The sequence below is a fragment of the Podarcis liolepis genome, assembly GCF_965112155.1.
Source record: "Podarcis liolepis genome assembly, chromosome: 3".
In the NCBI taxonomy this organism is placed as follows: domain Eukaryota; kingdom Metazoa; phylum Chordata; class Lepidosauria; order Squamata; family Lacertidae; genus Podarcis; species Podarcis liolepis.
Genome location: NC_139557.1, coordinates 26,710,320 through 26,727,044, shown reverse-complemented (window position 1 = coordinate 26,727,044; position 16,725 = coordinate 26,710,320). Strand labels below are relative to the sequence as shown.

Genomic DNA, 16,725 nt, shown 5'->3' with positions numbered 1-16,725 from the left:
TGTCTTCAATGCTTATGTTCTGTTTTTGAAGAGTTCTGCAAGTAAAAGTTTAAACAATATTTTTATGGGTCTGGACATTGATTTATTCCAAAAGGAGTCAGTTGTTATGTATCCAGTTGCTTCAAACTGCACAATATTAATATCTGCAGTGTGTTTTGCCTGTTAACAAGTAAGGCTTCTACTAGGTTAGTTAGGGCAGCCAGTGACCTAATTCCTATCAGCTCCAGGCAGCATAGGGATAATGAGTAAAGGTAAAGGGACCCCAGGCAGGGTGGTGTAGTGGTTAAGAGCGGTGGACTCGTAATCTGGTGAACCGGGTTCGCTTTCCCACTCCTCCACATGCAGCTGCTGAGTAACCTTGGGCTAGTCACCTTTCTCTGAAGTCTCTCAGCCGCACTTACCTCACAGAGTATTTGTTGTGGGGGAGGAAGGGAAAGGTGAATGTTAGCCGCTTTGAGTCTCCTTCGGGTAGTGATAAAGCGGGATATCAAATCCAAACTCTTCTGACCATTAGGTCCAGTCGTGACCAACTCTGGGGTTGTGGCGCTCATCTCGCTTTATTGGCCGAGAGAGCCGGCGTACAGCTTCTGGGTCATGTGGCCAGCATGACTAAGCTGCTTCTGGCGAACCAGAGCAGTGCACGGAAATGCTGTTTACCTTCCTGCTGGAGCGGTACCTATTTATCTACTTGCACTTTGACGTGCTTTCGAACTGCTAGGTTGGCAGGAGCAGGGACCGAGCAACGGGAGCTCACCCCGTCGCAGGGATTCGAACCCTCGACCTTCTGATTGGCAAGTCCTAGGCTCTGTGGCTTAACCCACAGCGCCGGAGAACTGAATAAGGATAAGTACCCAGTGAAACAAGAAGTAATAATGATGTGACATGTTTGATATTATGCACAAAAAAGGGGTGCCAGCCATTTAATTTAATTACACTTTCCTTTTGCTCTCAAACACTAACAGAAATTATTTTTGTTTTGTTCTTCCTATAACAGGTTTTGCCTGGCATTCTGCAGAAGCATTGCTGTATTTTACCAGACAGGAACACAGGTAACCACTGAGATTTTCCTATTGTTCTCTGTTAATATATCCCTTTGTTTTGGGGGAAAGAAGTTATGAAAATTGTATAAAAGCCAGAGGATTCCCCTGGTGCTCCTCATGAGGGACTTCAAAATAAATGAAGTAGTGAGAAATGGGTTACTTAATATAAACTGATCCTTGAATTTAAATTACCTGTTCTCTGTGGAAAAGCATGCTTACAAAATATGCCATTTGGGGCCATTACATTTCTAGGAAATTGCTTTTAGCTTCTGCTACTTGAAGTTGCACATATGCATTCCTGAACTATTTTTTGTTTGTTAATTTCATAAAATATATTCCTAGTTATTGGTTTCAGAATATCTACAAAATTAGCATAGATAGGCAGTGTAGATCATGTGGCTTTATATTCTCATTAGCCTTAATCTCCATTTCTTGATGAGGAGTTGAAGATGAAAAGGAGGTATTTCCTATTGCTGTATGGAAAGGAGTCACTTGAATTGGCAGGATTTTGAAAGTTTAGTTTTCAGAATATTAAATGACTGAAGATTTGCATTAATAATAATGTACCTGCCCCCAAGTCTGGTATTTATTGATAGCCTATCAAGGCATGTGCCTGAATTTACTTTGAATCTTGACTTAATATGTAGATCTAAGTAGGGTTATGTAATGTGTTTACTGCTTCTTGTTCACTGAAAAGAAGTGATCTTTCCACTCCTGCGTTTGAGGAAGCAATGTTAAACTTGGGGGAATTAGAGTTTGAAGATGGAGTGCACTTATATCCAAGATATGAAAAAGGGGAAAACTCTGTAATAGAGGTCCCACTTTCAGTGCCCGGCGTTTCCAGGTATAGGAAGAAATGCTCCATAACATACTGCTATGCTTAAGTCTAAGATCATAACCAGTACATTGAACTAAGCCCAGAAGCCAACAGATACCCATTGCACCTATATATCCTAGTTTCAACCAAGAATAAGTGAGCTGGTACTTGTCTGCATTGATTAGCTGACAGTTGCTTATGAGTACATGTTATACAATGACAGATAATTAACTCAGTATGTTATTTCTACTTGATAATTTATAAGCAGACTAATATTATTTGTCAGTATGTGTATTTACTGTTTTCTTGCACAATCAGGAAGCTGTGGAATGCAGTGAGTTCTTAAATTGCCCCAACGCCTACTGTGTTATCTGTTATATAACTTGAAGGTTAATTGACCTGTTTTCCCCCCTTTACTTTCATCTGCTCTTACCTATAAATTAAGCATCCAGCACCACTTTTGTAAATAAAAAGGTTATTGGCCATGTTCTGCGAGAGAAAATCCTTAAATATTTATTGCTTTTTTTAAAAAAAAAACTGCTGACTAGGAAGCATTGCTCATGTGTTCAATCTACTGTGTGGTGGGCAGCAAATAATGGTGATGGGGCCACAGAGGGTTGTGGATGCAGCTCATCAAGTGGAAAAAGGATTGGATCTGAAAATTCTATTGGCTAAATTTGTACAGAGTTGAGATTAACGGAAGCATCACATTTGTCAAGTCTTGGAAAAATGCACCTGATCCCAACAACCTGTTGTTGTTGTTTAGTCGTTTAGTCGTGTCTGACTCTTTGTGAGCCCATGGACCAGACCATGCCAGGCACTTGGTCAAACTCATGTTAGTAGCCTCGAGAACACTGTCCAACCATCTCATCCTCTGTCGTCGTCTTCTCCTTGTGCCCTCAATCTTTCGGCAATTTGGCTCCAGGGACCACGCATTCGCTCCGTAAGACACACAGACATTTCCTCTTACTTTTTAGGAAGAAAAAAGTGTGTCTTATGGAGTGAAAAATACGGTACATACCTGTAAGTGACTGAAATGAAACTAGTAGATCTTCATCAGAATTCCATTGGATTCTGAGCTCCTCACTTTCATATACAATTATGGGTGGAATTTTCACACCATATATGTGGCATGTTGCCCCCCCCCCCCCGCCTTAATCAATGGCTCTCACTATACAGCGGTGGGTGATTTATTGATTCTGCTGAATAGTAATTGGTTAATAAACTCGCAAATGCTGCCACAACCGAGCAGACACTTAGGATATCGCCTTAGATTTTTAAGATAATGGGGGCGGGGGGAAGGAGACAAAGAAAGGATCCGGCAAACATTAAAGAGAGAAAGAGCTGCCAGTTCCCACAGCTATTGCTGGGGGTAGGGTGTGTGAAAAAGGGCAGCATTGAGCAGCTTTCTGGATGTGTCACCAAAAGTGGAACTGAATGGGGATGTTTTATGCTACCAGTTATAGGAAAAACTTAAAGAGTGAACCTCAGCCTGAATGTGAAGTGGGCTTTTCACAAAGGTCCAAGCTGGACTTGAATGTCATTGCATAACAAAAGATGCAAGTGGGGTCATTCCACCTGTACTCCACTGCATTTCACATCGCAGTTGCACATCCTTGTACCTATCAGCCCAGTGGGTATGTTTCTTGGCAGTTTGTCCACAGCAGAGAGTGGTGAGTGGGCATGGATGTCGTCATATGGCTTCCATTTTCAAATTGGATGGAAGCTAGTTAGGGAGAAATGCATCAAATCACAGTATTTCTCAAGAAACCATAGGATACATGTGGACAAACCAGTGGTAGGAATACCCTGAGTGCAGAGTAAACAGGAGTGGGTACACAGCCTTAGTAGGTTGTTTTTTTTTGACCTTGCTGAAGGGGACAAGCTTGCACCTGTTCAGAAAATGCAAAACTAATGCTTGGTCTACTCAAAGCAGGACATGCTTTTTGAGTGGCATCTAGTCAGTCTCAAGGGACGATTAATGATTCAAGTCTATGTGTTGCTTGCATTAGATATGGCAGGTGTGGTCAACTCCCAAGAGACTGCAATCTACTCACAGAGTTAAAAACTGACAGTGATCTACCCCCTTTTGGGGGGTTCATGTCAAGGTTGTTGAGCATTTTGTAGGAAGGAAAGCCCTGTTTTTTTGGGTTCAGGTCACAGTTGCTGAGCTTTTTTTAAAGGGAGGAGGGAAGTCCCGGTTTTTTTTGGGGGGGGTGCAGGGCAAAAACATTGAGCTTCTTTTAGGGGAGCCAAAGTTGTTCAGCTTCTTTGGGGGGAGCCACTGATCTTCCAGTGATCTACCACGGACGTCCAGTGATCTACCAGTAGATCACGATCTACCTGTTGGACGTGCCTGAGATATGGCAATAGGTGAATAGGTGTTGGGGATCAATTGGGCAACTTCAACCTCCTGCTTCCAATTTGCTTGGACCTGCATGGGATTGCTCCGTAGGGCCATTCCCTCGCTTACTACAATTGCTCTCATTGCACAGAGCAAAGCCAAATTCCTGGGGCATGTACAAAGGTCCAGATGAAGCAAGCTGCTTAAGTAACAATTATACAAACCTCTGTCTGAAGCTGCCTGAAAAGGAAAAGGAAAAGGAAACACATCTTAGAAAATGGTGGTAATTTAGTTGTCCTTCTGGACTATTTCTATGTGCAGGGAGTGAATTTTGTGCCCGAGCATCCAAATACATATCTTCTAGCATTGTGAGTTGGTAGTGTCTCTGGATGCCTTTTCTCCTATAACTAGCTCTTTGAAGGGATACGGTTTAGTTATAGGGAGGTGGGAATGCCAATCTAATAAATATAATTCGCTACTAATAAATAAGAAGTTTTAAGGAAGATTTAGGGGCAGCACCAGTATTTATATTCCAGCCATTTATTTTAGCAATACAGCTCCCTTGCAATGCCGATTTTGTAGTCTTCAGCTGCTGCTTGCTCAGACCTTACAGAATGTTACCATGAAGATGCATAGCCATTCATGGCTTTCAGCCCTGTTTCTATGGAAATGGGACCAGGAGGTTTTTTTGCTGACAGAAGTGATGGCAAGTAGTATCTTAATCTCCATCTAATACACAGCTGACTAATTTACCCAGTGTTATATTTCTTATCTAGTCTTCTCTCCTCCTGAAAATTATAACAACATTTTCATCTTCATCACCCATGACCTTACAAACTCTCACAGGATCTTCCTCCCAGGGAAAAAGGAAGAGGCAGAGGTAGGGAGAGAGGAAGAATGTGGGTGAATGGTTTTACATGCAAAGATTGGTTAAGAAAAGGTAAGCTGGGGCAAAGGGCTCTGAAGGAGGTGTTTAGCAGAAGGAAAATCGTATCTTGAGTCACAGGACTGAAACAGCTCATAAAATGTACACCCTGCAAACAACTTCTGGCAGCAATGCTACATATATCCCATTGGCACTATCATCTTATATACTAAACGTGAACTCAAGTCTCTGAGCGAGGATCCTTATGTAGCCAAAACCAGTGCCGCCTACACACAAGGGGGAAGATATCAGCAGGCTTGGGAGAACCCTGAGATTTGCAGAAGTACAAAACATCTCAAGAGAAAGAGAAAGACCAAAACATCCCACCAAAAACTGTGCGCTCTCCATGGCCACAGAAGACCAACTGTTTACTTTCGTTTTTGTGTGTGAAGTGTATGGAACTGATTATCCTGCAAGAGGGCATGGCTGCCTGGCTGAAACTCTGAATTCCCCATTGCAGCATTTTGTTGCAGCTCCCATTTGCTCCTTCTGTTATTATTATTTATTATTATCTTTATATCTCGCCATTCATCTGAAGATCACAGGGCAGTTTGTGACATGCCCGACCTGATCCTATTTTAGGCCAAGGAAGTCTGAGTGACCTTGGGCCATTTACTGTACCATCTGTTACTCTTTGCTCAGAATAATTGGAGCCAACCATTGTTTAGATTGTGCAGAAAGGTTCTAGATAACCTGTACATATTGCCCCCCCCAAATCCTACAATTCCTTGACCCAATACTGACTGTCATTAGTTTAACCACAGAGAAGGTTTAAGGTGAAGCAACTCATTAGTTCCTGGCTTTGTAAGGGGTAAATAAGAGAGTTTTTAGACATCTGGTTAAGAAAGACATATGCCACAATATCACTTTGCTATATGCTTTGCCTTGTTTCCGTTGTACAAAGTGTCCACTTTAGGGCATCTTATCTAGTATTCAAAGTCTTCCACGTTACTGACCCTGCTTGTCTTGGTCATCTTTCGGGACCGTGACCTCCCAGAATATCCATGCTTCGTTGGAACTCTGAAAATGTTTGACATTGATTCGTTACCATATGGGGATGGCTTTTCAACATAGGCCTTGCAACCTCAAGCAACTGATGCCCAACTGTGGAATTTGCTCAAGCAAGAAGTACATGTGTCACATACATCGGTTAAGCGCCTTATCTTGGGATTTCAATGTAAGAAAAGAGTTTTGGGCAATGTTTCCCTGCAGTAATCTCTTATTGAATCACCAAGCCCTTTCAATCGTATTAGCCACTGTCAATCTTGTAGGAAGTTATGGTAAGATTTTTATTTTTGTATGTGCTTGTTTCACATTTCCCAGAAGGAAAGGATATTAAAAGAGATGTGATATTATGACTTACTTGGAGAAATCTGTTTAGATATAACTTTTGGCAGACCTCCAGGTAGTTGTAAGAGGAAGCACAAAATGCTCCTTAAAGTCTTCTCCACCTACTGTTTTGTGTGCATGTCTACCTGGATTAGGCAAGAAAATGTCAGACGTGTGAATTGTATGTCCCTTTCATTTATCGGCTTCATTGCTAGTTTTTGAAGCCAACCCACTATTTTCTCAAGCTATTTCTTGGGACAGGGCTCTTAGATTATGATGAAAACTTTGAGCTATACACCCTAATATAAAGAGGAACAGACCTGGTTGTTTATAAAAACACTTCCCAGTCCTTGGTGTTCTTTCAATTTCTTCAAAACAATCTATCAATGATATTAACCAAAATGTATAAAACAAATTTTCCATGCATCCCGAAGGCTGCTCTTCTTTGTTATTTGAAGCCTGAGGTGAGACCAATAGACTTAGAATGGATTGCAACTCTCCTAGCAACTATGAGAATCTGCATTGCTAAATGCAGGTAAAGGTAGGTAAAGGTAAAGGGACCCCTGACCATTAGGTCCAGTCGTGGCCGACTCTGGGGTTGCAGCGCTCATCTCGCTTTACTGGCCAAGGGAGCTGGCATACAGCTTCCGGGTCATGTGGCCAACATGACTAAGGTGCTTCTGGTGAACCAGAGCAGCGCACGGAAACGCCACTTACCTTCCTGCCATAGCGGTACCTATTTATCTACTTGCACTTTGACGTGCTTTCGAACTGCTAGGTTGGCAGGAGCAGGGACCGAGCAACGGGAGCTCACCCCGTGACGGGCATTCGAACTGCTGACCTTCTGATTGGCAAGTCCTAGGTTCTGTGGTTTAACACACAGCGCCACCCGCGGAGTTTAGGATGTTCTAAAAGCTCCGCCAAAAACCTGCATCCCCCTTGGCATGAGAACAGGAAGGGCAAATTTAGTGTTCTTCCATGCCACGTCATTTTACTCCTATTTTGGCTTTTGATGCTAAATGCCCCCAAAATGGATCATTTTACTGTGCAGATTATGCTTTTCTCACAACCATCTCTGCTTGTGGCAGATGTAGATTTCCAGCTGTGGCAACTCATAACAAGGAGCAACATCTGTAGTGATGGCATATACCCAGGATAATTCCTGCACTTGCTCATGATACAAGCAGAAGTCAGCATGGGCTAATTATAGTGACACCCTTGGCTGAAATGGTCATATTTGCCTGTTCTCAAAACTGGGATGATAGGAAGCTCTGTGTCATCTTATTTTCTTTTGAACCTCAAGGTTAATGAAGGCAATTTTGTCTTAACTTGCATTAGATCACTTTGGAAAGACCGAGAATGCCCTGAAACAGATTAATCTGTAGCTCTACGCCTCTGAAGTATTACTGGTGGGGTTTTTATGTGTGTGTGTGTGTTTTTAAAAGAAAACTAATATACACTGTCAGCAACACAAGTTGCATCAATTAAAGTTTTATAGCCTGTGTTGATGCTGATTAACTACGAAGTGAAATGAAGATGGGAAATGGCAGGAATGATTGATGTTTTATTTAAAAGGCACAGTTTGTTTATTTAGTGGTTCAATTTAATTCGCAAATAGGTGCTAAGGCAGTATATAAATCATACTGAAGCATCTACTTTGTATGGATGGGCTTTTTGACAGCCAGTTGTGAGGAACATAGCGTTGAAGTGCTTAGCTTAAAACACAATGTGCCAAGTTCAGTAGTAATAGACTTTGGGTGTGTGAAAGTGAGAAAGTGATAGCTGGAAAACCAGGCCCAGTATGACATCTCTGATGTCCTTGAGAGAGGGTTTACTTCTCCCCTTACCCTAACACCCCAGGAGATTACCGATAAACCTGACGCAATGTTCAAATTCACACTGGAACACAGTATAAATAAGTAGGAATACTAGAACAAAAAAAGGGAAGGAAAACAAAAAAGAGAAAGAGAATAAGAAAGAGAAATAAAATACCAACAACAATAATAATGAGCCTAATAAAATTCAGAATTACATAGTTATATATATAGCCCTTTATCACCATTTTATCTCAATCTTCAATTCACATACAGAGAACTGAGTCCTTCCAGCTCCCACCTGTAATGGCTTCCCCTTCCTCAGCCTGACATGCTAAGGAAGACCACTCTAGCCTGCCTTTCACAAATGTCCATCACCTTTCTGTACGTATCTTCATTTATCCCAAATATAAGTCGTCAAATATTAAAAATATACATATACATAATTTTTATAGAGAACTATCAAGAATTAAGTACATGGAAAAGGTCATATGTGAATGTTTAGAGGGGTGTACATTGTTCATTTTCACAGCCTGGCAACACATTCAGTGGCAAATGCATCTTTTGAAAACCCTTTTCTCGGTAGAATAACTCCATGGTGGTAGATACTTAAATGGTGGAATACGAATCCTAAGTTGGTGGAAGAAGAAGAAAAGCTATACGGGATAAAACATTGAAATCCTAATCTCCTCCAGAAATACTGAATTAATATAAATCAAAATCAGGTCGCCATGATAGACAATTACTGCAAAATTCACAGTAAAATAATACCAACAGATATATACACAATGCAGCTGATTAGCTTACCAATCACTCAGAATTATTCTTTAGGCTCGATTCCAAGCAAACTACATATGGTAGAAAGAGCTGCTAATAGCTAAAGTCTAGGAAACAAAAGAGTTGGAATAATGGTCACATCTGAATGGGATAGTGATAAATTACTCTCCTTGACATGTGGGCTGCTTAAAATGTATTATGGTGAAAATGAGATGGGGTTCCCTGCCTGTGCTTGAGAATTATTTAGGTTATTACAAAAAAGATAAAAGGAGCAGGGGCAGACTCGTACTAGGTATTTATATAAGTCAAGTTCAAAAACTCAAGGTGTTTTACATTATCTCAGTGATTTTTTTTACAACAGCAGTTTAGGGCAGTATAATCTTTTTAATTTAGGATGCGGGGGTTTAAGGCTGAATGATGGAACATTGCCTAAACTGTCATGCTACAGCAATGGTGGATACTAAAGTAAAATCCCATAGAGTTGCTGATATTTTATCTGGTAAGAAGTTCCAAACTAGGTTCCAGGTGAGAGAACTGGCAGAGATGTTGTTGCTTCAGCAGGTAGGTAAGGAAGTTAGGAGAGGGGCTGGGGGAGGAATAGGGCAGACAGGTGGATTAGGGGAAGGGATAGGTTATCATTGGGGAATGGAGAAGGGATCTGGGCACTGTGTTGTGCTTGTGAAGATGCCATGAAAATGTAGCTCAACCCAAGGAAGGCTCAGAAACAACCAGCCTGCTTTCAGACTTTTAAGGAAAATAAGTTGGTTAACTAACTGCAGTTCCAAAGCAAGTCCTGAAACTGATTTTTTTGAAATCGGAAAGAAAATTTTGTCACTCTGACATACGGTAGTTTGCAATGATATAAATGGTGAAATGGAAAGTATACATGAGAGTATCGGTGCGTGACTCAGATGCATATTGATTGTAGCAATGGTACGAAAAGCAAAGGTTCATATATGCATCCACATAAATATGGAGCACTTTGATATACAGTATTAACAGTTGAGTCCATCTTGGCAGACATTTTTAAATCGTATATCCTACTTTAAAATATGCCTCCATTAGAACTTCATATGGAATTCTGCAGTCTCCTGTGTCCAAGCAATTAGAACAGTTCGGAACACACTATTGAATTGTATTTGGTGACTTCATCTTCGTTTATGTGCTTGGAATTTGTGACTCACTGGAATTAAGTTACAGTGCACAAGAAAATGCATTGAAGTTGCACTGTAGGTGACAAACATAAGAAGGATGCTTCTAACAAAGAGACAGATTTGGAAAATTGGCCATTGTGTCTTGATGCCAGTTTCTTATTCGTCTTATATAACTTTCTAGAAATGGCAGTGACATTTCTAACTGCTATAAATAATTTCTCTCAAAACACAAGCTTCTAAAACAAATCAAGAATAATTCTGTGCTTGGAATAAAGTGTTAACTGCTGATGCCTTTTTAAATTTTTTTATTTTACATATACACCTTGATTTTATTCCATCTTTTTCCAGCCCCAAAATGATGATGAGCAAATCACTTTTATTTCAGGAATAAATATATAGCACAGTTTTAATGGTATGGTGACACACGATTGTGTGTGTGTGTGTGTGTGTGTGTGTGTGTGTGTCTGCTGAGTTTATAATAGGTCTTGGGGGAAGGGAGAATCTTTTCAATTTGTTTCCCAGTGGTAAAATTTTATAACATTCCAACTTGTTGCTATAGAAACTACAATAGCAAGAAGATACATTAATCGGATGCACTGTATTTTATGTGCCTCTATCTGCTGGGTTATGCATTTTATTAATCTTCAAAGTACGCTGATACTAAGTGTCATATGTAGCCATTTGAGCACCGTTTTGAAACTTCCCCTTCCCCTTCCCCCTCCCCTCCCCCCCCCAAATTATGGGCATTGAAATATTTTAATAGTTTATACTTTGCCATTGCAGGTATCACCCTTGCAAACCATTAGTAGATAACAGCCACAGCGATCTACTGGGGTATGTTATGCTAATGCTTCTCTGTTTCACAGGAGAGCACTAAAGATTTATATTTGTTCAGCTATTTCAAAAGATGAAAAGCATCCAAAAAGCATTAGAGGTTGTTATTAGCAATGTCCCACAAAAAATCCCTTTCTTTAATGTTTCCAGTGTGTTGCCATGACCATCCAGCCACTTAACCACTTTCTACACTCATTTATTGGTGAGTCAGGTAGGATAATGAAGCTGTATTAGCATGGATTAGTTGCTCACTCATTAAGCTTCTTTGACTGTTCTTAATCAGTGTAGATGGTGTGGTGGTGTCCTCATGGTTCTGGCAGTGTGTGCAGCATCTGGGGGTAAGAGGTGGTGGCCCTCACCGTAATTCCCTCCTACACTAGGAAATGGTTCTGAACAGTGTTCAGATTGTGATTACATAAGTAAAGGGCGGTTATTATTCCACATTCATCTGGAATAATTTTGCTTATTTTAATAAATTAACATTTTTACAAAGCTTTCTCAAAGATTGTGCAAACTGAGTTGCGGCACCTCTCAGGTTGGCATTCCAGGAGAACGAGGGAGGTGTTCATGGTGAGTTCCAGCACCTCTTTTTCTAGCACTGCCTACATACTGTTTAGATTTCTGGATTCCCCCACCCTTTAAACTCCACATTTCTAAAAAGTTTTTGATTTGTTCTATCATTGAAAAATTTTCCTATGTATATGCTACTGTTTTCACTGATGGTTCCCTTATTAAACACCCAAAGTGTGGATGGCATACATCAGTATATGTGCATCTTTGAACACCTGTGCAGGTATATGTATTTCTTCCACACCTTACGCTTTGCTGTAAGGAAACATGTTTCCCCCATTTGCTGTAGTAGTGGATTTCCTACATTTGCAAGGGAAAGACTTTTGCTGTATTGTCAAACCTCTATGATACTAAGCATGGAAAAAGCCAGAGAGAGGAGCTCCTTTTAATCAGACTTGCACAATATGAGACCTAATAAGCCAGGTGCAGCCCAATAGCCATGTATTCTAGCTTGATGCAGTCCAGTTTCTACTGTTTCAGGAAGGCAGGTACCCGAGGAGTATGTTTTCACAAACCTTTTGATGCAGTTCTTGCATTAAAGCTTCCCATCACCTTTGATAACGGTTTTATAGTTGATGTTTTAACTGTGTTAAATGATATGTATTGATATTTTTAGACCTTGAAAACAGACCTAGTAAAGAGGGCACTGCTGTAACTTCCTATTGCTCAGGTCACTCGGGTGAAAAACAGTAGGGGATGACCAACCGAGCCAAAGGCAGCATCCCCAACCTGCCAAGTATCTACTGGGCAAGCATACATGGTTGGACTTGTGAGGCTATTATCTTACTACCTTGGGCATGGTCTGAGTCAAGTGCCTGGATGGAAGATTGCTTGGGGAAACTTTAATATGTTCTGCCTGGGGTTCCATCATGTTAGCTAGGTGAAATATGGACCTTGAGGTTGTAGTGGATAGCTTGATGAAGACGTTGACTCAGTATACAGTAGCTGTGAAAAAGGCAAATCCCATTCTACCTACACTGTATCCTGCTAAACACCAGTTGCTTGAAGCCTCAGGGATGAAGAGTGTTGCCGAGCTTAGGTCCTGCTTGTATTTACCCTACAGACACCTGTTTGGTCACTGTGGAAACAGGATGCTGGACTTAGATGGACCATTGGCCTAACCCAGCTGGCTCTTCATATGTTCTTATGGAATAAGATGATTCGAAGTTAGCAGTAGGAATTCCTCAGCTATGGATCACATTGTACTTTTGCATGCTGGTGACTGTGTTTCATCTTATAGCAGAAGCTAGAGTCTTGTCTGAGCATTTATCATGATGCCTAACACTGCGCTTAAAGCGTGACTCATTCATTTTGCACATTAAAAATGAAACGGAACATGATATGCCCCCAAGCAACATCTTATTGAATCAAATGTGAAATTAAGAAATGTGTAAAAGCATGTCAATTTCTATCCCTTAAATATGTGAAATTGGTCTTTAGACAGTGCTTAAATCTGACTTGGTATGTATGCTCTTTCTCGTGAGGTCTGAAAAAAATATTTCTATTAAAGTTGTGTTTAAATTTATCAGCTATAAAAAGCACTCTTCAGGGCTGTGTTGAAATTTCTCGGGAAACAATTATCTGATAAAGTTTTGAGAATTTTCTTTTTTGAGCTCCTCCAAAGCTGTTTGAGAATTACAGTCCTCTTCTGAAGAATATTCGATGACATTGTCTCCCCAGTTTCACTACCTGTGAATAGGAGGTGAATTATATAAATGCAACTGTGGATCCAATTCTAATATTATTTAATATCGTTTTAATGCTGTTGAAAGTTGCAGTGGGCTTGACTTCCAGTTCTGATTTCTTTCTTTCTTGCCCCTGTCAATGACTGAAGAATATTTGGCAGTATACCCTCCATCCAAATTTTGCATCCCACAATTTTGAGAGGTGATTTTGGGTTCATAGTTTCAACCTATAGCCTCATCGGTCTTCATAGTGATATGTTGTCATTCTGGCTCATTTGACTGCAGCCATGTAGTTAGAAAGAAACAGCTGCCATTTAGGCAGAAAACAAATTATAAAAACAGCTGCAGCAGCAGCATCAACAACAAAAAAGTAATAAATGAAAAGTCTGGTGCTATATTTCAGCCCCCCCCAATAACTATTTTCACACCAAAAAATTCAATAATATGTATTTATTTCATTTGGTTTATAAAAACATATGCAGGTACCTCTCTTCATAAAAAGCAGGGTGGTTTACAACAGTCATACATAAAACCATATCAAAAATTTAAAATTAGAGATCAGCTAACTATTACACAAGGATATTTTCTTAATTGCCAGCATCAGCTTGGCAGCATAGAAATCTTTTCAAATATTGAATGAAAATATTGACTGTCTTTGACTTTTTAAGCACTGTAGTAATTACATTCTAATTTGGATTTATGAAACCCATTGAAGTTGCTGATGCTGTAATGATCAATAGGAAAATCCATTTTGGGAAAAGTGAGTAAGCGTGTTCTGAAATGATTTCGGAGGTCCAGTGACATCCTACACAACATCAGGACTATTTGTAAATTTGAGTTAAAGGGTTGAAGTCTGTAAATTTGAAGCAGTGGTAGCGGAGAGGCATAAAAACTGAGACTTGGGGAGCTCACATAATATAATTCTATGAAATATGCTCAGGCCCAAGAATGGGTGAGTACCTTGAGCAGGAAGAGAGCAGGCTGACTGGGTGAAAACCAAAGAGTACAGCAGCTGAAGGCTACTAGTGTGGTGCAAAGGGAAGACCTGGTGGATTTATATGGGACAATGGCTTCTGACTGGTCCTCGTGTGTCACCTGACTTCCCAGGCCAGGAGAATGATGAATTATGGTGTGAATGCCCCTGCTGAAATTCCCTTGAGTGTCCTGATGAGGCAAGGAGCTCATGGAAACCAGCAGAAGATGAATGACACTGAGGAAATGCTTTTTGATACCTTTCTGATAAAATTTCAAAGTTTTATAAAGGCACAGCAGTGCATATTGCATGGAATAGATGCTTTTTGCTTCAGGCAACAGACTAGTAAAGAACAACATTCATTGGGAAGCAAATGGGTGAGCTGCATATCGGTATTACACTAATGGTCACTCTGTATGAATGACTGCTATGAGTGTGACTGCTAGAGGGTTGTTGTTTTTAATTAAAAAACAGAAACAAAGTAGAGGCAGGCAAGAATCAAGCAATGAATGTTAATGGCTGCCATCATCAACTCAATGGCATAGGAGTAAAAGGGGATGCACATTTCAGTACTGTACTTTTCCGTCTGTTAGACGCCCCCGTGTATAAGATCCCCCCTATTTTGGGGAACTAAATTTTAAGAAAATGAGGGGAGATGGCCCAAAGTTGTTGAGCCTTCCTCCCCATGCAGCTGCGGGCAGGAAACATTCCCTAAAACATTTCCCGCGCACAGGTAGGGAGTGTTTCCCTCGCGCAGCAACATTGAGGGAAGTTGTGCTCCAGCCAGCCAGCTGATTGGCCGGAGGGTACCTTCCCCATGCCACTGCGCACAGGAAATGGTCCAGGGAGTGCTTCCTGCATGCAGCGGCATTGGGGGAAGCTGCACACTGCCAGCCAACACCCCCAGATCGCTCCCCGCTCACTGCAGCACCGGAAGAAGCTGTGCGCCACTAGCAAGCACCCCCAGATCGTTTCCTGTGTGCAGCGGCACTCCCTCCATGCCACTATCCGTGTATTGGACGACCCCAGTTTTTTGACATGATTTTTGTGTCAAAAAACCCACGCCCAATACGTGGAAAAATACGGTAGTTTAGACAGTTGTCATTGCAATCCAGGACCAGCTCAACCATGAGGCAGAATGAAGCAGCCGCTTTGAGCAGTATAAGCCCCCAAACCTGTCCCGCCACCTCCACCGCTGTTGGAAAAGCTGCACCGGCATTAGTGCTGATTTACAGCACCGTCTCACCAAAATCTTACAAGATCTTACCGGAACATGCCTAGGTAAGGGATGCTTTGGAGGCTGTGCAGCAGCAACAGAGCAGGGCAGCACTTCTGTTTCATCTCAAGCAGTGAAATGGGAAACATTTCACTGTTGCAAACATGCCTTTGTATTGATTTCAGTGGGGCATCCTGGATTGCACCTCTTTCTTTCCTCAAACACTTTCAAGCAAAGTAGCAGTTTCATTTTTTATTTCATGCCATCTAAGATAAATACCCAAGCCAACTTTGGCCATGGTTGTGATTGGTGACAAGTAAAATCCGTAATCTCCCCCACCTTCAGCTAACCAAAAGTTTGGAGGTGTGAGCAATCCTTCTCATGATTTCATGAGAAGAAGTGCTTGAAGCATATTATTGAAGGCAGCTGTTCAGTAGGAGGAAGTGGAGGTGTCTTAAGTAGAAACACAGCAGTTTCACATGCACAAACTACTATTTTTGTTGCACATTAATATGCAGATTCTGAAAAGTTAGATTGAATCCCAAAGGGGGGGAAAAGTGGAGTGGAATGATCTCTTGCCAAATAACAATAGTATTTTTGTAACCAAATGTTCTTGCATTGTTGGAAAAACTGGCACCAATATGTGCATCCCAGGCTAATCTCAGTATGATCAGGTTGTATTTTTATTCTGATACATTCACAAGCTTATTTATAGATATTATCTTGGACACAGCACTGATTTCTCATTCTGTACCTTAGGATGTATCAAGTAGGTGGAAATTCCCACACGTTAACAGCCCTTTCTGTCAGCAGAATTATATGCGAAGAGCTCCTTTGTGGGTGAGAAACTGGTTTCAGGAAGTACTTTACACAATGAAGTCCAGCATTTTAGCAGTGATATATGTGGTGAATTGCCATTCATGTTTGCAAAAGATGGCTGTGAAGAATATGCCTTCCTTTTCCTGTGAACATTCAGAAGGTTAGGATCTGACACAAGGGGAAAGACGAATATATACCTGCTTTGTGTAGTAAGGGACAGAGCCACATGGCAGTAATGCCAACCTGCTAGGAGAAATGGGCTGTCATGCCGTATCCAGAAACAGATCTGCTTAAGTTTAGTGATGCAGAATTGGAAGAAGACTTACCAAATTTAGAGTATTGTGTGGCAGAAGACCAAAGAATGAAATGGTCTTCCCTATTGACAGATACAAAAAGGTTGCCCAATCCTATATAGCTCATGTTTTGTT

The 16,725-nt window shown here is 41.0% G+C and overlaps 1 protein-coding gene across 4 annotated transcripts in view; it reads left to right on the top strand.

Moving 5' to 3' along the window:
• Positions 1 to 16,725, top strand: part of DLGAP2 (DLG associated protein 2) — a 399,875-nt gene that overhangs the window by 57,326 nt on the left and 325,824 nt on the right. For all 4 annotated transcript variants that reach the window (XM_083495509.1, XM_083495510.1, XM_083495502.1 and 1 more), the window contains one exon: positions 995 to 1,049. In XM_083495509.1, coding sequence (XP_083351635.1) covers positions 995 to 1,049 — 55 coding nt within the window. The remainder of the gene's footprint in view (positions 1 to 994; positions 1,050 to 16,725) is intronic.